The sequence below is a fragment of the Taudactylus pleione genome, unplaced genomic scaffold (assembly GCF_031769625.1).
Source record: "Taudactylus pleione unplaced genomic scaffold, aTauple2 ptg000162l, whole genome shotgun sequence".
In the NCBI taxonomy this organism is placed as follows: domain Eukaryota; kingdom Metazoa; phylum Chordata; class Amphibia; order Anura; family Myobatrachidae; genus Taudactylus; species Taudactylus pleione.
Window position 1 is genome coordinate 10,636,972 of NW_028284564.1, and position 21,040 is coordinate 10,658,011.

The 21,040-nt window shown below is 47.1% G+C and overlaps 1 protein-coding gene across 2 annotated transcripts in view; it reads left to right on the forward strand.

Moving 5' to 3' along the window:
- The window catches only part of SLC27A6 (solute carrier family 27 member 6), a 112,374-nt gene that overhangs the window by 16,393 nt on the left and 74,941 nt on the right, over window positions 1-21,040 (forward strand). Inside the window, exon 3 of one of the 2 annotated variants that reach the window (XM_088475117.1) lies at window positions 4,700-4,858. The exons of the other annotated variant lie outside the window; for it this stretch is intronic. Coding sequence (XP_088331243.1) covers window positions 4,700-4,858 — 159 coding nt within the window. The remainder of the gene's footprint in view (window positions 1-4,699; window positions 4,859-21,040) is intronic. 2 annotated transcript variants of the gene reach the window in all.

Consider the following 21,040-nt stretch of genomic DNA (forward strand, 5'->3'; position numbering starts at 1 on the left):
GAAAGAAAAGTTCAAACAAACCATGTTGCAATGCATGTGGGGTAAATACTGGCTGCTGTTGCATGTAGCCCACAAATACTGCACAGCTTTATTATTACTCTACAATTTAGATGTCAGTTTGGAAACACTCCTCCCAAATCTAAATCTCTCTGCACATTTTAAATCTGCCCCCCCTGCAGTGCAGCATGGCTTCACCAAGATGATCAGTTGAGAGAGAGATCTTGCTCTGGGCCTGATTCAGACCCGCTCGCGAGCGCTTGCAAATGGGTCGATGGTGGCCCAGTGCGCATGCGCATGACGGAGCCGGCTCCGTCGTGCACATGCGCGAGACCCGGATAGCGACGGGCAAACCGTCGCTCTGGGTCTCGTACCAAAGGGGGCGTGCTGTCGATGTTGAGTGACAGCACGCCCCCTTTGGTGGGCGGGCTGGGGGCGTGTCTGCCCAGACGGAGGCGTTCCCATGGGAACGCCTAACGTCTGGGGCCGGCCCCACTGACATCACAAGTGATGTCAGTGGGAGTGCTCTCGGCTCTGTTAGAGCCTAAAGCACTCTTGGGCTTGCGGCTACGAGACCCTACCACAAGGGTCTCATCGCAAGCCCGATTGTTGCGATGGTCTTGAACATCACGACCATCTTCCTGGCCGCTCGCTATAGCTGTGGGTGGTCACCCACAGCTATGCGAGCGGCCAGGAGGCCGCTCTAAAAAAATAGAAGGACGGCCCTGATTCAGAGCGACCGCTCTGTCAGAGCGTCCGGCTCTGAATCAGGCCCTCTATTCCCAAGTCTGAATCAGGCCCTCAGTGCATACAAAAAGCAAGTATCTGTACTGATACGGTTCAAAAGTCCAGACAGGCAGAAAACAGTAAGAGGCCCATTTATCAACGAGTTTTATCATATGCAATGAGTTTTAAATAACGGTGCTCCAGCCAATCAGCTACCAACTGTCATCTGTTTGAAAAAGGACAGGGCCTGATTCAGTACGGATCGCACTAGCGATTACGCATGCAGTCTCACTGCGAAGATATGCTAATGTCTGCGATTGCTATGCCATACGCAGCCTAACATAAGGACTCCCACCTTACCTTACACACATCCGTAATACTTAGCAAGACTGCAAAACCATCAGTAACATTGAGTACAATCGCAGCCCAGCGCACACTTACACAAGGGCCCTGATTCAGACCCGCTCGCTCCCGCAGGCAGCTCGCAGGGTCTGTGGGTGTTATTTTTTATTTTTATTCTCCAGGCCGCTCGCAAAGCTGTGGGTGTCCACCCGCAGCTTGTGCGAGCGGCCTGCGGACCGTCGTGATTATCGCGACCATCGAGCTTGCTACGAGACCCTGGGGTAGGGTCTTGGCTGCCGCAAGCCCGAGTGGACTCCCTGCTCTATTAGAGCAGGAAGTCCACTACTGACATCACGACTGATGTCAGTAGGTCCGCCCTCAAATGCCAGGTGTTCCTAAGGGAACGCCTGCATTTGCCCAACCACCCCCCCTACAAGCCTACAAAACAGGGAGAGCTGTCACTCACCATCGACAGCCGTCCCGTCTTATAGCAAGCCCAGCAGCGACTGAAGCTCAGTCGCTCATCGGGGCTCGCGCATGCCGGACACGGTGCATGCGCAGGGCCCAAACATCGTGCCGTTTGCGAGCGGCTCTGAATTAGGCCCAAGGTCTGACCATACTCAGGAATAGCTAATCTCATCGAACGCAGTGCAGGCACAAGCTGTGTATGGCTTTACACTGGCTAATTTATGTATGCCCCTGCAACAGCGTTCACACGCACTGGCACGCCTGCGTTTTGCCGCCCCCCCCTCCCTGTCACCACTGCGTAGTCACTGCGATCGCAGTCCCAATCGCAGTGGAGTGTTCGTGCACATGCCCTGCAATGCATATGCATGCACAAGAAATAGCAATCGGCCAATTGCGTGCGTAATCGGAGTTGCGATTGCTGATTAATCAGGCGCACAGTTGGGAGCTGATTGGCTTGAGCACCATTTTTCATATGCAACGAGTTTTAAAACCCATTGCGTACGCTAAAACTCGTTGATAAATGAGCCCCAAATTATACAGTATAAAATATAAAGTAATTTATGACTGGGTCGTAACCAAGGGCTACATGACTGGTGAAGCTGCCCAGGGCACAACACTGCTTGTAGTTGTAGCAGAGAGAATTGGGGGATGGGGGACTGTAGTGGAAGCACAGCGAATTGGGGGTATGTGGGTGATGGAGATCTGACACCTTAAGTAACATTTTGCAAACCCAGGTACATTTCTACTTTGCAGATGTACAGTATCCCCTGAGAGCAGCATGCTCCATCATATGTACTGTGATATGTGCAGCATGAGGACCATCTAGGCCAGGGGTGGCCAACCCACGGCTCTCAAGCCGCATGTGGCTCTTTTGTGTCTCCCTTGTGGCTCCCGGCTCGGCAGACCCCCACTGGTACTGAGAACGCTGATCTCTGAAGCGATCAGAGACTAAAGAAGCCTCTGATCACTACAGAGGCCAGCGTTCCCAGTGATGCAGTGCGTGGGTGATGTCATGACGCCACCCGCTATGTGAGGAGGATTCGGTTAGATCCAGCAGGAAGTGGCAGCAGCAGCAACGATGGGACTCGGGAACCCTGACTGCGTGGAGCGGTGCCAGCATGAAGACAGGTAAGTTTCTTCATAGGGGTGTGGGCGGGGAGGGGGAGCTAGTACTGGGGGCACTACCTTAGGGGGCACGACTACAGGGAGCGTTGCAGAAGGGCCACAAGTATAGGGGGCATTGCAGAAGGGCACATCTACTGGGAGTATTGCATAATGAGCACAACTGCTGGAGGCATTACATAAGGGCCACAACCACTGGGGTCATTGCTTAATGGGCACAACTACAGGGGGCACAGCATAATGGGCACTACTGCCTGAGAGCTGGGGAGATGATTGCTGCTTTCATGCTTATGGAAGCAGAGTGCGGCTGTTGTGATAATTCCGGGGGTGGGGGGTGGCTGGAGTGACACATGAGGGGCCGCTGCAGTGGCATGGGGGCTGCAATGACACATGAATGTGGGCTGGAATGGCAAGGGAGGGGGCTGGAGTGACACATGGAGGAGCTGAAGTGTGTAATATGTGAACCTTGCTTTTTCAATGTATTTTATGTGGTCAGAATTTCAAAGTGTATTTTATGTGGATTTTGTTTTATAAAACCTATTTTATGTGGATCTGGCTTTTTCAGTGCATTTTATGTGGTTCTGGATTTCAATATGTATTTTATGTGGATGTAGTTTTTTTAATGTATTTTATGTGGATCTGGCTTGTTTCTGTGGGAATCGGTGTGTAATGCTGGCGGCTGAATAACCGCCGGATCATATACCGACAGCAAAAGACCGAAGGACCCAAATCCCGACTGGGGCTGGTAAGCACACCAACTCTCCCCTCCCCTTTCCCTACCCTAACCCTCCCTTATTGGTGCCTAACCCTTACCTCCCCCCCTAGTGCCTAACCTCCCCTCCCCGCACCCTAGCCCCCCCCCACGGCTAGAACCTAAGACTCCCGGCTTAACTTAGTTCGGTAAGCCGGGTGTCGGAATTTCGTAGTGGGGCTAATGATAGGCGTCGGGATTTCGACGCCTATCTTTAGTCCCATGTTGGGATTTCAGTGTTGGGATATCGGCGGGCGGGACAGGGCCCGCCGGTATCCTGACTACATCCTGTTTCTGTGTATTTTATGTGAACATGGCTTTTTAAATGTTTTCTATATTGCTCTGGCGTTTTCTTTCACTTCAACAGTGATAAAATTATATTGGGAAGTTTATGTGCTGGGCTCGCCCCCAGCGTGAATAAAAACGGGGCTGTGACACAAGGTCATGCTCCTGCAAATGTCATGCCAAAGGCGTGCGCACAAAATTGGGTGTGGCCATGTGACAGCTAAGCCATGCCCAATTTTTTGAGGGCGCCTTCGGTGCATGCATGCTATCGGCTCTTTAATGACTACAGATATTTTTTGCCTCTTTGCCTCTGACTAGTTGCCCCCCCCCCCCCCTTCCGATCTACAGGCAAACCAGTGCAAAACTAAGGCACACTTAATTAGCTGTTTATATACAAATGCAGCATTACATTCAATTCCTAGTCCTCTGACCTAGAGTTTATGTCTTCTTGGTGTACTCTATAGTACTTTAATGGGCTGTATAAAGATTTACATAGAACCAGGACCCTATATATTTAATTATAGTATCTATGCAACTTCTATCCCCTCTATGACCCTACACACATCAAAGCTCCACCTTTTACACACATTCTGTACCTTCTATTGTCCTATAGAACAGTATAGGGTCACTATCTTATACTATGTATCCTCAATTCAGGTACATTTTCATATAGATTACCTCAATTCATTTACCTGATGAAAAAGAAAACATTTACTGTAACATAATAGTTACATCTCAGTCTGTGCCTCCCCTAGAGGTAGGCGCACTGTGCTTGTTGCTACTGTATGTCCGGTCGGCATAATGCACACAAAATACCAGGATTCACATATAACTGATAGGAACCATGTACTGTACATACTGAGCCGAAGAAGAGTTGCACAATTAACATAGAAAAAAACTGGATAACTTTATTAAATAACAACTGACTTATTTTAGATGAAAATGAACATAGGCACATATGTATAGCTATAATATAATATTTAACTGGAAATGTTCTTTTCTGTGCAGGTCTCCCGAAAGCAGCCGTTATTAGTCAGCTTCAAGCACTGCGAGGTGCTGCTGGAATATGGGCTTTTGGTGGCAAACCAGATGATGTTTTATATGTCACTCTCCCTCTGTACCATAGTGCCGCTTCTCTCATCGGGATTGGTGGATGCGTTTATCTAGGTATGACTGGGTATTTCACACATAGTTATGTTCTCATAGCTATTTATTGCAGGTTTGAAATTGTGTCTTTTGTTAAACACTTTGCCAAGCCTGAGTGAGTATGCATGAGTAACACAAACTGTGCTTATAATGTCAAGACATCCATAGACTTACTTTAACAGGGGTGATGAGTGAGTCAATGTGGTGCAGATATCAGATGTGACAAAAACGTATAACCGTACTAGAATTTGGCCAATCACCGTTAATCTAAAGTAAAGTAGCCAGTAATACAATAGACAAATACATTCTTACAAAATCATCATTTCTACTTGTTCTGTAAGAGGATGATACTCCTTTTATGTTCTGTCAGAGGACAATACTCCTTTTATGTTCTGTAAGAGGACGATACTCCTTTTATGTTCTGTCAGAGGACAATACTCCTTTTATGTTCTGTCAGAGGACAGTACTCCTTTTATGTTCTGTAAGAGGACGATACTCCTTTTATGTTCTGTCAGAGGACAATACTCCTATTATGCTCTGTAAGAGGACGATACTCCTTTTATGTTCTGTAAGAGGACGATACTCCTTTTATGTTCTGTAAGAGGACGATACTCCTTTTATGTTCTGTAAGAGGACGATACTCCTTTTATGTTCTGTAAGAGGACGATACTCCTTTTATGTTCTGTAAGAGGATGATACTCCTTTTATGTTCTGTCAGAGGACAATACTCCTTTTATGTTCTGTAAGAGGACGATACTCCTTTTATGTTCTGTAAGAGGACGATACTCCTTTTATGTTCTGTCAGAGGACAATACTCCTTTTATGTTCTGTAAGAGGATGATACTCCTTTTATGTTCTGTCAGAGGACGATACTCCTTTTATGTTCTGTAAGAGGACAATACTCCTTTTATGTTCTGTCAAGCTTAGGCCCTGATTCATATATGAACACTAATGCCGCTGCTGCAAATTTGTATGCAGCGGCTTTGCGAAAATATGCAAATATCATAGCCAGAGATTTGTAGTGAGACTCCCACCGGCGGTTTCCGACATTCCAAGCAAACTGCGTACAAAGATGCAGCATCAGACGCAGAACAGGAAATAATCACCCTCCTGAGTAACTCTATGGTTGCACAGAGTGGCCACGGGGAACTGAGATACCGGAGCCATTTTGACTTGTGACACGTGTGAGCTTCATCCGCCACCTCCCCATTTCCTCCCACAAATGGTTCCTGTCTGTCAATCACTTTACGGATAAATCAAATTAATCAATATAGAGCTGCTAAATAAAATAGTGAAATTAATATATTCTACATAAGCAGCGGCTATGTTCATAAGGCAGATATTTTCAACTTTTTCCAACTCATGGCCTCACTAACTAAGATGCTACTCTAAAGATGTCAACCACACATCACTTTAGTCACAGCCTGAAGGATTGTTCAGAAGAGGGTGGTTATAGGCAAAGCAGCAGACGGGGCCAGTCTGGCGGTGACACGCTCAAAGTGATGTCGCTGGAACCTCACACAATGCAGTTCCCATACACCACTCATCAAGGATTAAGCAGCCTCCAGACAAAGCTGCTGAATTCAGGTAGTAGGCCAGATATTAGCAGGAGTCTGTAGTATGGCTGTCCATGTTCTATAGTATCTATATCTACCCATTCAATATTATTTTCATATAACATTTAAGTTAACATACTGTTAGCTTCCCTTACACTGTAAGATGTCACAGCAGAAGATGTAGCTGATCACTGACTTATTTCTAGCATGGTCCATAGGGGGTCCACAGGGTTTGACCTTGGGGTATAGGTTGGGAATCAAATCCAGGCACCACGCAGTTAAAGCTTTCCGCTTCTAAGATGCACTGGGTCCACTCTCCCTATAACCCCGCCCCCAAGCCAGAGGCACCTCAGTTTAAAATTGGTGCCCGGCCGGAGTCGGGTCACCGTTAACGCAGGATAGCTGATAGCAGCCCCTAAGCTTGTTTTTATTTTATGAGATTTTTAGTTTTATTTTAATTTTAAAACTCATCAGAGAGGCAGCGTTGTACTGTCCATTGGACGTCCAAGCTGCCACTCCTTCACCCCGCCAGCGCCGCGGCGCCAGTACAGATCTGGGGATCTCGGTGGGACCCAAGATTCTGTGGGCGCCCAGGACTGCTGCCGGATCGACGGGGATGGTAAGGTCGTGGATCACCGATCAACGTATTTATGCAGTCTCTTGCCTCAGGTTGTTGGGGACACACCAGAGGTGCTGGCAGTGGCGGCGGGCCCCCCCTCTCAGGAGGCATACCCTGCGTGTCCACTAGACCACCAGGGACTTAACGTTTGGCAGCAGAAGCCGGCGTCCCAGGGGTTAATAGCTGGCCAGGGGAGGCAGCCTTCCCTGTTACAGCGGCTCCTCCTCTCAGCTCAGCGCGCCTTTCCAGCGTTAGGTCTGGCGTCCCTGAGCTACTTCCTCCGTGGTCCACGCTTCCTCTGAGGTCTCCGGGTGGCCATTTTACTACTGTGATAAAGGAGATCTCCTTGGATGACAGTTGATCCAGTCCCCCTGCATACCTCACCATTTGGGTATGTGTACACAGCGCTAGAATCTCAGACACTGAATCTGGGCAGTTGAATGTAGTGCCATTTGCAGTATATTATATGTAATGTTTATGTGTATATATATTTCTGCATTGTATGTGACTTAAGCTAGCGCTGACTGTCTGTGCTTTATTCTCTCACCTGTCAGTGTATATCTATCCCTTTTCTTTACAATACAAAAAAGCCTGGATATAGAATATTCAACTTATATGCCTTAGTAGGCCAATAAGATTGTTTAAATTCAATAAGATAAAATAATTATAAGCAATAAAATGAACTATAAAAATCAAGACACACATATACATACAGTTATACATAAAATACAAGCTGGTGTTGTATATCAATAATGGCTCATACCTATGGAAAGGAGAATAACCTCTGCAGAAGGTATCTCCTATATTAGTATGCAAAAAGTAACCATCAGTACTGTGGTTCCAAGTAATAGTCTTTGTCCTTCGGATAAAAAATGATGGTATCGCCGTTTATTCAAACGCATTATAATAAATACACCTCAGATGTTTCTTGTATGGTGTTTATAATTAAATAGCCACACATCAGGTTCTCCTCAGATAGACAACAATCGGTTATTGGTAGCCTGTTGTAAATGTTCCATAACACTGAATCAGTGATAATCGCTTTCAGCGCAATGTTTAATGATGCCGTTCGAAATTGGAACTGATTTTCATGAAAATAGTCAATAGTGTGACTGCTTACCGCCGGCCGGCTGTTTTAAAAGGATGTCACTGCCCGTCAGTGGAAATCAGACAGGACTCAACGTGTAGTGCTCACGGAGCTTACTTTCTCCTTGCAGTTACACTTCCATGTGCGGCTCCCCGGTGTCAGACAGGAACGTATTTAGAGGTGAAAACCAGCTTGTAGCATGTAAGGGAGACCCTTACTAGTTTCTCCACTACAGGTGATGGCGGGTTTCGTCAGACACTGAATCTGGGCAGCTGAATGTAGTGCCATTTGCAGTATATTATATGTAATGTTTATGTATATATATTTCTGCATTGTATGTGACTTAAGCTAGCGCTGACTGTCTGTGCTTTATTCTCTCACCTGTCAGTGTATATCTATCCCTTTTCTTTACAATCTGCCCTAATACAGGTGCACCTAGGGTGGTTCTGAGACCTCATATATATATATATATATATATATATATATATATATACTTGTCAATATTTGTGAGGTTGGTCACATACTGTGGCGTTCTACACGTTGCCATATTTTAGATGGCACTGTTTGTTGCATACACTGATAACGGGTCCCTGCAGCTAATCTTAGCGCCAGTCATGACCAGTATAGCGCTGCTTGATATTTCCACAATGATTGTTGGTCAGATATGTCTGACCAGGAAATAGAGCACGATACTGCACCCATTTTTGCTATCCTGCAAGTCATGTGTTGCAGGTAATATAACGGAGGTTTGGGCTAGAACCGAGGGCACATAAACTTCTAGTCAGGGATAGAGGGGGTTAATAAAGTTAAAGATTTTTGTTTACAGTAAGTAGGCAGATGTGATAGGGCGAGATCTTAAGGGGCGTGTTATGTGAGAGGGTGTGGGGAATCTGACGTTGTAAATCTGCCTCTTTGAATTTGATCTGCGACAAGGAAAGTCATTTTTCTTGTCAGCTCTGTGGATTCATACTCTGTAATTGTTCCTACACACTCTTTCTTCTTTCTCCTCAATTTTCCTTCTCTCCCTCTGCTCAGTCTTTCACTGTTACTTTATTCCTATTCTTTATTCCTATTCTTTTAATACACTGTCCCTCACTCTAAAGCTGGCCACAAATCTAAAGATTATCTGTCCAACCAACCAACTAATTGATTGGTTGGAATGAAAATCTGGTAAGGTATGAAAGCAAATGACAATCAGCAATTTGCTCCCAAACGCTGGAAAATGGACAAAAACTGTTGTTTGAACAAATTGTTTAGATCAAACATTTAACAAACTTGGCTGAACGACCATTTTCATCTGTTTTCTGGCATTTAGGAGCAAATTGCTGATCATCATTTACTCCCACTCCTGACCAGATTTTCATTCCAACCAATCAACTAGTTGGCTGGTTGGATGTAAGTTGGTCTAGTGTGTGGCCAGCTTAAGATGTCACAGGCCCCCAACGTGCGTACTCGGTACCCGCCCGCCTCAATGATGGTACCGGGTCCGGCGCACTAGCTACAGGGCCCCCTGCAGCCATTCATACGCGGCCGTATTGGCTCGTGCGGCGTCCCGGGGAGTCTAGTGCGGCCTTGGTAGCTGAGCCGCTCGTGGCCTCCATTGATGTGCCGCTCGTGGTGGCCGGGAGAGCGCGGGCACGGAGCAGCCGCGCGCATTCGCGTCAATAGCGGCGGTGGTCGCTCTCACCCCGGCGGACCGGGGTCAGGGACGCCGCAACCGATCCCATAGGGGAGTGGGCCGGGAGCCTGCAATGGCGCCGGCGCACTCTCAAGTACAAGGGCAGAGAGCTAAGGGGGGGCGCAGTCACGTGGCGGCCGGGGGGCGGAGCCAGCGGCCATCTCAGGATGAGCCTGGGGGGCGGGGCCTGCAGCCATCTCGTATTTCCAGGGGGCGGAGTTGGGCTCCCTGGTTCAGCAATTAGGCAGGATTTGTGGGCTCTCCCTATCTCCTGCGACATTGGCCCCCACTGTCTCTTTTGATCCCGCTGTTTCCATTCCTCAGCCCCCTCAGGCGGCGGACACTGTCACTTCGGAAGATGCTGCCTCTGTATCTTCGTTTACAGGTGACAGCTCGGAGGAGATACCGGTAATTGATGCTCCGTCCAGAGTCAGACCAGCTGCGGTCATCGCTGTTGCAAAATCCGGAACTGACAATGTAGTGGTTGGTCCTTCCGGTGAGGGTAGCAGTTTGTCTGAATGGGGGTCTAGTTCCTTTTCTTCCTCTTCCTCAAGCGATAGTTCTCGTAGGGCTAGACGTAAAAGGGCCAGGAGGTCTTGTCGGCGTCGCTCCCGTCGGCACCGACATTCTAGTGAGAAGTCCTCGGGGAGTAGTACTAGTGTGGATCGGGGGGCGGGTCCCGATGATGTGGTGCACTGCGCTAATACGGCAGTGACCAGAGGTTTGCGTAGCAGAGTGAAACATAGTATAAAAAAGGGACGCTATGTTTACCCTGACGGCCAAGAGCAAAAAAGGTTTTGCTACCACAAGGCAAAAGGCGGTATAGGGATAGAGACATACAAGTCATATACCAATTGGCTCTCAGGGTTTTGTGTTTTTTCGGCTTGCTACCTTAAGTCACAGCCGGCCGAGTACCTTAATGTTATGAGATATTTACACCTGATTCACGGTCTATTCAAGTCGTCACAGACCTCGGCGTGGCGAAGAGTTTCGTCGCAAACAGGATCGGGTCCGAGTCATGGACCTTGGTTGTAAAGATATGGAGGTGTGGATGGAGGTAGCACAGCCTGCGCGTTCCCTTTCCAATCTGATTCCGGGGCGGCCAGTTCAACCCTTGCCCCCCTCGCCGCAGAAGTCAGCCAGTGGTGTGCAGAACAAGAGAAGATGTTATACGTTCAACATCGGGAATTGCACCTTGGGAAATAGATGTCGTTTTCGGCACCTTTGCCTCCGGTGCGGCTCAACACACCCCAGCAAGGATTGCTTCCGGGGTACGGTAGGAGCCCAAGCTGCCCCAGCGGCTCCCGCTTCCAAACGAGCTGGGGTCGGGAATTCTAAGTAGGGCAACAACTCCCATTCATCTGGATTTCATGGCCAAGTGGCTAGATTGGTATCCGGTAAAGGATACCGCCGAAATTTTGCGCAAGGGTTTCGAAGATGGGTTTACACTTCCAATAGTTGGGCCAGTGGGTTCCGGGTCCCCTAGGAACTTACGCTCGGCCTATGATTTGCCTCGCTGGTTAAGGACAGTGTTATGAAAGAGGTTGGACTGGGGCGCATGATTGGGCCTTTCGTTCATCCTCCGGTACCTGATCTTGTCCTTTCACCAGTGGGAGTTGTCCCCAAGAAGGCCCCAGGTAGTTACCGACTCATACAGCACTTGTCACATCCGTCAGGTAATTCGGTGAATGATGCCATTGAGGCAGAGGTTTGTCGCGTAAGGTATCAGTCCTTCGACTCGGCGCTTGCATTGGTTCGCATTTCTGGCCCAGGTTCCTTGTAGGCGAAAGTGGACATTGAGTCCGCTTTCCGGTTGTTGCCTCTACATCCTAAATAATTTAGTTTCATGGGATTTCGGTTACCTGATGGGTGCTATTCGGACAAACGTCTTCCTATGGGGTGTTCGGTTTCCTGTGCCTTCTTCGAGCGTTTCAGTTCTTTTCTCCCATTGGTGTGTCTCCATGGGGTCTGGTGAAACAGGAATAGCGCATTACCTGGATGACTTTTTGTGCGTAGGTCCCGCGGGTTCCGATCGATGCGATTGCCTCCTGTTTTCATTGCAAGCACTCTTCGTGGAATTCGGGGGGCCAATTGCACACGATAAGACAGAAGGCCCCACCAATAAGTAATTTTTCTTGTGAATCGAAATTGATACCTTGGAAGGTTTTTGCCGATTGCCGCCGGACAAGGTTCATCGTCTGCAGGATGCCATCCTCCTTGCGTTGGCTAGAGGAAAAGTGACGCTCCGGCAAGGACAATCTTTGCTTGGGCTGTTTAACTTTGCTTGTCGGATAATCCCAATGGGGAGGGTTTTCTGTTGCAAGCTGCAGAGGACCTTGGTGAGGCTACGTTTGCCACATCATTTTCTGCGGCTGTTGGCTGAAGTGAAACTGGACCTGGCGGTCTGGGAGGCCTTTTTAGTTTGATTTAATGGTGTGCGCGTCTGGCCTTCAGAACTTCAGCCTAATGCTTGCCTGCAGCTCTTCACCGATGCTGCTGGGCATCGGGTTTTGGATGGCGATTGGTGTTTTTCGGAGTGGCCATCAGAATGGGTTCATGCGAGAGTGGTCAAGAATTTGTTCCTGCTTGAATTGTTCCCCATAGTTGTGGCCCTGGAGCTGGAGTCCTCGGTTACGTGACAAATCTGTTGTGTTTTGGTGCGACAACCTGGGCGTCGTTCAAGCAATTAACAATCAAAGATCGTCGTCGCTGCCGATGCTGCGTCTCCTTGCTTGGCTAGTGCTGCGTGCTTTGCAGTTTAATATTTTATTTACAGCCTGTCATGTGCCAGGGGTGGATAACTCCATAGCAGATGCGCTCTCCAGGCAGGATTGGGGGAGGTTTCGAGCATTGGCGCCGTACGTGGCTTTGATTGGTGAGCCTTGTCCCTCTCATTGTTGGCAGATCATCAAGCCAGAATGGAAGATCTCGCAAGTCGGTCCGTGGCCCCACGGACTTTGCTTACCAGGCATCATGGAATCAGTTTTTGTAGAGATGGAGTTCGTCAGGTAGATCTCGCTATTCTCATATGGTCGCATTTGTGTGGTATTTGCTTGATTCCGGCAGGTCACGGGCATATGACGCTCAGACTTGCCGGTATTTCCTTCTTTCTGCGATTAGCGGGCCTTAGAGACATCGCTAAGGGTTTTTCAATACAAGGAGCCCTTAGGGGTTGGTCTCATGTCATGCCTACAGCGGATGATCAGCGCCGTCCGATTGGCCCTGATTTGTTATTGCTGCGATGTGATAGCTTGCCAGCCATTTGTTCCACACAGTTCTAGGTTCTGTTATTCCACCTCGCTTTTGCGATGGCCTTTCATGGGGCCTTTCATATCGGCGAGCTGGTCGCAGCTTTGCGGCATGCCCAAACCCCTCTATTTCGGTCCCACATTCTTCTGCGCGAAACGATGTTGTGTCGTGTTCGTCGTTCTAACATCGATCAGATGCGTAAGGGTCGCTGGGTGTCCCTGAGATCCTGTCCTGATGTCAGGATTCGTCCAGTTCACTTGGCCTCCCAATATTATCTCTGCTGGCCGGTGCTGCCAGGCGCTTGGCTCATGCATGAGGATTGCTCTCCTCTGAAAAAATTTCAATTTCGGTCGGTCTTCCATCGCTGCATACAGCACCTCGGGCTTTCCCCTTCAGATACGGCACCCATTCTTTTAGAATTGGTGCCGCAACTTTTGCGGCCTCTTCGGGTCTTTCTTCACAGGAGATCCAGGCTCTCGGAAGATGGAAATCCAATGCCTACAGAAGATATGTTCGTGTGGAACCATAAATTGTTATACTTTATTCGTTTTGACTTGAGTGCCTTGGCCAACTCGCTGCCTTTCCGGTGGGGGTCCCGAGAGATTTTGCCCTGTTTTTTGCCCTGCTTTGGACATTGATTGGTTAGCTTAAAATAAAATTAATAAATTAATAAATAAAAGAAGCTCATAAAGGAAAATGTTTACAATAGAAAAGATCCAGCAGGTTTTTTGTAGGTTTTCACCTCGGGTCAAGTCTTCCTCCCCCCCTCCCACCCTACCAATCCTCCTTTATGATTTGACATGTTGCATATATATTCATCTATTATATTTCTGTATATTTGCAGGCTTCCAGGACGATAGGTCCATTTGGTGTATTGGTCACTCTTTTATTTTTTGGGCTGGGCAGTCACGCTTTAAAGCAAATGTTCGCGACTTGAGGGAGGTGGTTCGGTTATGGCCTAACTGCTTTCTAGTATGGTCCTCTATCATCGCCAGGCTTTCCTGGCGCTATTGTTATAATAGTGTGGCGTGAACAAATGGGTGGCAAGGCATGTGCTGGAGTTGGGAGGGCTAGTGGTGCATCATCCTTTAATGCGAATCCAGGATGCCCATCTTTTTTGTAGGGATGGGGTACATTTCACTGAGGAGGGTAATTTTCTGTTTCCGGAAGGCATATTTGCAGTGTTACGGGGTTTAGTTAGTTAGTATGGTGGCGGGCTGGTTCTTTACTGAGAACCGCTGCGGCGGGAAGACTGGCAATATTGAAGCGTCCATCTTGTGGCAGTAATAGCGGTGCGCACCTCTTCAATGCACTGATTAGGCTGATTTCACCCTATTGGAGTCAGCGGCACCTCTCGACTGAGCAGGATGAATGGTGCATTGGCATGGGTGTTGGGGCCGCATCACTTGCTCTGAAAGGGATAGTTGGCCCTTGCAAGTTTTAAGATTACACCTACCCTTGTGTGGGATAGTTGGCCCTCACAAGTTGTGATATACTTTTGGCCTAAGCCAAGGGGATGCTGGTTATTTGCCGTTCTTTCTCCTGCCACCATACCTACCATTGTAACTAAATAAAGCTGACCAGTTAATTTAAATGGCATAACTTGGTCTTGTGTTTTTATTTTAGTTAAGTTTAGTTTAAGTTTATGGGTCACACTATCATCTGATGATAGAAAGTTTATGAGTATGGAGGATTTGGCTCAAGAAGGGTTATGTATAAAGTGCCATCAGGTGCCAGGCCCCTTACAGGACCCCGTTGGGCGGTTTATTTCTCAAGAACCTGGCCTCCATTGTGGATCGCCTGGTGGCCCCCATAGTTGTAACCCACTTGGGATTACTTCAACATGCTACCTTTCCCTCTCAAGGTATCTCGCAGTTCTTGCGGTTTACCCCTGTTACACAGACTTTCGTTCCCTACTGAGGTTTTTCACAGTACATGCAATTCCCTCAGGTACCACAACAGTCTGTCATTTCCCTTGCAGGGATTAACTCAACAGCCACCCTGGTGGATGTCGTTTCTAAGAAACACAAGATGGCGTAATAAACACTCTGGCCAATAAACAGACATTGGCTGGATGGCTTCGTATGACTATCTCAGGGGCTTGCACATGGGAAGGCCTTTCGGTTTCTGTTGATGCTTATTCTACTCGTGCTGTGGGCCCCTCGTGGGCAGCTCGCTGTGGCGCCTCAGCTGTTTTGCCTTGGAAGGTGGCCACGTGGTCTTCTGTCCAGACCTTTCTAAGGTTCTATGCATTGGATTCCTTTGCCTCTCAGGATGCTTCCATTGGGCGACGGATTCTCCTCTCAGCACTTGAGCGTCCCCACCCTTATAAGGACTGCTTTGGGACATCCCCAAGGTCAACCCTGTGGACCCCCTATGGACCCTGAATTAAAAAACAAGCGATAAGGTAAAAACTTACCTTTGTTATCTCTGTTTCTACGAAGTCCATAGGGTCCACAGGGCGCCCGCCCTGATGCACCTGGCTTCATATGGGCTGTGTGACGGGTCACCGGTTTCCCATCTCCTTCTCTGTGAGTATTGTTCTTGAGTGTTCCAGTCTTCTCTCTTTTTCTTTCCTCCTCCAGCCTTTGGCTACTTACAAACTGAGGTGCCTCTGGCTAGGGCAGGGTTATAAGGAGAGTGGACCGAGTGCATCCTGGGAGCTGAAAGCTATAACTGCGTGGTGCCCGGATTTGGTTCCCAACCTATACCCCAAGGTCAACCCTGTGGACCCTATGGAGTTCGTAAAAACAGCGATACCAAAGGTAAGTTCTTACCATATCTCCTGTTTTTTATCACAGTTTATGTTTTTTAACTTTGTCATTCAGTTCATTATTAGTGTTTTCTTAGATGGATGGGATCATCCATCTATTCTCCATCCCTAAATCCCTCCTGCCCACTCTATTCTATACTTCCTCCCTCCATCCCTAAAACCCCCCAAAACACCCCCCCTCCTTCCTGCCCTTTCCACCTCACACACTACCTAAATCCCTTCCACCATCCTACCCACCCATGCTCCTACGCTATCTCTCACCATCCCTTCTACCCACACTCCTATCTGTCCACTATCTCCCCCTCTCATTTCCACCCTCCCTAAATCCCTCCCACCCTCCATCCCACCTCCCACATTCACTCCCTCCATCTCTTTCAGCCCCCTGATATAGTCTCCATCATATTCTCGTTATGCTTTCCTTGGTAGCGGCGTTCAAACTTCAGTATATCCTTGCTCCTCCGAGTATGCTTGCATGTTCTCCTTGAATTTCTCAAGATGAGCATCAAGAATATGGACTTTGAGGGGCATCCTGCACCCCATTGTGCTGAAGTTCTTCACCAAAGTCTCAACCAACTCCTCATAGTTGTCGGCCTTGTGACTGCTCAGGAAGCCCCGAACCACTGTGATAAAGCTGGTCCAAGCAGCTTCCTCCTTCTGAGAGAGCATCTTTGGGAATTCCTCACACAGTAGGATCTTCTTAATCTGTGGTCCCACAAAAAACAGTCTTTGACTTCTGCTTCAGGCAGCTTAGGGAAGAAGTCTTGAAGGTACTTGGACTGCCAAATCCTTATCTAGAGCTCTAACAAATTGTTTCAGAGGCACCAGCACCTTCCTGGAGTCCACCAGTGGCTCTCACTTGACGTTATTCGTTCCCACACAGAACTCTGGGGCAGATGTACTAAGCCTTGGAGAGAGATAAAGTGGAGAAAGATAAAGAGGTCTATTTACTATGCCTTGAATGGTTATAAAGTGGACGAAGATAAAGTACCAGGCAACCAGCTCCTGTCATTTTTCAAACCCAACCTGTGACATTGCAGTTAGAAACTGATTGGCTGGTACTTTCTCTCCGTTCACTTTATCTCCATCTAAGGCTTAGTAAATAGACCACAAAGTACCAACCAATCAGTTCCTTACTGTCGTTTTTCAAACCTAGCCTGCAACATGATTTACGAGCTGATTGGTTGGTACTTTATCTCTCTCCACTTTATCACTCTCCAAAGCTTAGTCCCCCTCTGTCCGCTGTGGCCAGTGTCATCTGTAGTAGTGCGCATTGGTGTCCCTGTTGTCCCAAAGTCAAAGAAAGCAGGGAAACTTGGTAGGGATTAGGCTGAATGCTCTGTCCTGGCAGCAGCTGTGATATACACCCAGCTGATCCCTGGTGAGCTTACCATTCCCGCAGACTTCCAGAAAAATGAAGCAGCATTTGGAGTTACAGTCAGCGTTACTGGGCTTCCCTCTGGCAGACTTGGAATGCTCTGCAGCCCCTGCGTTGCAACTGCAATGAAGTATCAGAAATCTCCTGGAAAAGATAATTTCAAAATATATCTGACCAGGAGGTATATTTACCAAGGTTCAATTTTGTTTTCTGTTCTATTTGTTATTCGATGTTGGTTCGATTTTCTTAGAGGGGATTTTCTTAAGCCCAAATCGAATGTCAAATCAAACAGAAAAATGAATTTAATTCAAAATCGAATTTTTGAAAAACATCAATATTTTCCGGTAGAAGATTATAGGATCCCTTCATTTACTCTCAATCAATTTGCAAATTGAATGTAAAATGAACTCAGAATCGAACTTCATATCCCCAAATGAATAGAAGAGCTTCATGCTTTCGATTTTAGCATGAGCAGTTCTATTTGAAACAGATGCATGCATACATCAGTGCATGCATGGTTGGTTCTTCAAATACCAGCATGCGGGGGAGGCTGCTGGGACCTGCAGTTCTACTGGTAAAGACAATGTTATCCGGGTGCCCAGGGGTGCCAGGGATAGCCCCGGGCTATCAGCCTAGGCCTGGCATGCCCTGGAGAGGGGGACCCCTTTATTGGGGGGGTCCCCAACTCCCAAGGGATCCCAGGGCAGACTAGCAGTCAGCGGTAATGTTTTGGCCAGGGAACACAGTGTTAGGGTTTCCCTGGCTGTGGCATTACCCCCCCCCCCCCTGCTAGAAATAGCCAGGTGCTGCTTATGGAAATTAAAGGAAAACCCTACGCTTTTTTTTTCCCCCTGTATTTCCAGGACCAGGATCGGCTCAGAGCCTGGTGCTGGTTGCGCTAAGTACAGGTGAACCCTACGCATTTCTTCCCCTGTATTTACACAACCAGGGCTGGCTATGACAAGTACGGGGCTGGTTGTGCTTTTAGGGGCGGGGGGGGGGCACGTCTTTTTTTTTTTCAATTAACACTTAGCAAGCATTTTACACTAAGATACATGCTAGCATCTCACTGATGTATACATGCATCTGTGTCAATCAGACCTGCTCATGCTAAAAATTAAAACATGAAGCTGGTCTATTCATTTGGAGATTTGAGGTTCGATTTGGACTGGGATTTGGTGTTTGATTTGCACATGAACATTCAAAATCGAACATCAAATCCCTTCATAACATGAAACAAGATCGAATTCGATTTGAACATCAAATGCAAAATAGAATCTTAGTAAATTTTAGATATGCTAAGGAATTTTGCTGTTCGATTTCAATTCGATTTCAGGAGATTTAAGAAGTCATAATTCCATAGTTTGTGGGGAATAATTGGTATTTTTTATACACTTGGGGCATATGCAATTAGGAAATAATACTGCAAACACAAGGACAAACAAAATATAAAATGTTACATATTGTAATTGCGTAAACATTGGCATTGCATCCACCTGTGAATAAGGCTCTTAGTTAGGGATGTATCAAACCGTCAAATATACAGTATAAAGAATAAAACTCACATCAGGCCATGTTTTTGCAAACTAGCAGATTACAATAAAAAAAATGCAAATATTTTATATGTATTACTCATTGGGAAAACTTGCCTGTGTTTTGGGTATGATGCTTCTAAAAATGTGCATGATATACAAATAAACAAATCTAATTGACATATTTAAATCTAACATATACATAAATCCAGAGCATAGATGAGCACACAGTAAGCAGTCACAATGTCTACGGTCACGATGTCGATATTCACGAATCATGATTCATGATGTCGACACCGTAAATGTCAACATTGTTATAATGTCAACATTTCCATTAGCCGTAGGGTAAGGCATAGAAATAAATTTAAAACAAGTTGTTGACATGTCAACAGTGTCGACATCACATCAGTGTCAACATGCTGAATGTTCACATGGGATCCTGCTGTTCTGCTTTCTGGCATCGGTATAACATCCGCCGGGCTAACATCCAGCAGTATTTCATACTGATCCCAACACGAGCCGTTTTAAGCAACTTGCATTTAATTGAATTTGCTCCTAATGCTGCGTACACACGGTACGACAGCAACGATTAGATAATGATCAGAAGAAATCGACCAGGTCTGCCTGCTTGCACAGATGACGGTAGTTCGTCGTCAACTACCATATGTGGACGCGCATCGTCCATCGTATGCTCGTTAGCAACTGTCAGATTTTAATGATAACGATAGTATCGTTATCGTTGAAATCTGACATGTTATCGTAACGTGTGTACGGGCCATAAGAGGGAGTTTCAGATCTCTGCAATGGCCATGAATTGCATCCAGTAACAGTCAGGAAATGGCACTTTGCAACCAGTAACATAACTCATTTTCTCCACAGAGGTGCAGAGGAAAATGATCTGGTTGGCCACCATAATAAACGGTAAAGCGCCTGATTCAGAGCTGTACACTAATGCATTTGCAGCTGCAATTTCTCACTCAGCCTATGGCCCGTATTCAATTAAAGGCGAAAAGTTCGAATCCCCGGAAAAGTATCGCGGATGACGTAATTTCGCCAGGTAGAAAGTTTCCGCCGTATTCAATTCCAAACACTTTTCGCGTACGCAAAAAGACAATGCAATGTAATTGGCGGAAAAGTTTCGCTTATGAATAGCAGGCGGAAAAAAGTGCAGAATTGCGGTTTTGGGGTGCAAACTTCGGGAAACCTCCCTGCACCCTTGGGACAGTCCTCCAAAGATAAACTGTCAAAAAACTTAAAAAAATACTTTAGATCACCCCAAAAAAGTACTTTCATTTTGGGGGTGAAAAGGTTCAAAGTTGGGGGACAAACTTGAAAACTAGCGAAATAGACTTCTGGGGGGTCCCCAAGTATGGGGCAGGTGTTTCTTTAAATGCAGGTGCTTGGGGGAAGTGGATTTTTTACGTCATTTAAAACTTCAGAAAAATATGCTTGCCCCCATTTTCAAGTACCCCAAATTTGCTGGGAGTAGTTATTTTCACCAAATAATACTGCTTAATGGTATTCTTCACCACTTGTGTTAATACGCTAAATGGCACCAATTGGCACAACTTAAGCACCCCAAATACCTTCATTAGGGCTAATTGGGGGCATCTATAGTGATTTTCAATGTTAGTGCATCTTTTGAGGGGTGTAAGGCTGAGCTCCCCAGTTTTGACAGGACTTTTCGCCTGTTTCAGTTTCGCCAGGTGCCGTTTTTGCAACCTTTCTAATTGAATACGGCGAATAGCTGGAGCGCGCCCGATACTTTTCCGTATGCAAAATACGGGATGTAGGTGAAAAGTCCGGCATGCAAAAAAGTTTCGCTGGTGTGAAACTAATTGAATATGGCCTATGTGTGAAAATATGCTAATGCCTGGCAACAGAGGGTCTCATTCAGACCCGCTCGCGAGCGCTGTACGCTCGCAAGCGGGTCGATGGTGCCCAAGTGCGCATGCGCACGACGGAGGGAGCTCCTTCATGCGCTTGCGCGAGACCCGGCGAGCATCTGGGTCCGGCCCCACTGACATCACTAGTGATCACTAGTGATGTCAGTGGGAGTGATTTTGGCTCTGATAGAGCCAAAATCACTCCAGGGCTTGCGGCAACGAGACCCTACCGCAGGGTCTCGTCGCAAGCCCGATGGTCGCGATGGTCTTGACCATCGCGACCATCATCATGGACGTTCACATAAGCTGTGGGTGGTAACCCACAGCTATGCGAGCGTCCAAGAGGCCGCTCCAATGTTTCTTAACACTTATATTTACACTATACACACACAGAAGCCTGCACGGATCTCCCTAATCTGTGCAGGCTTCATGGGGGAGAAAAGAGGAT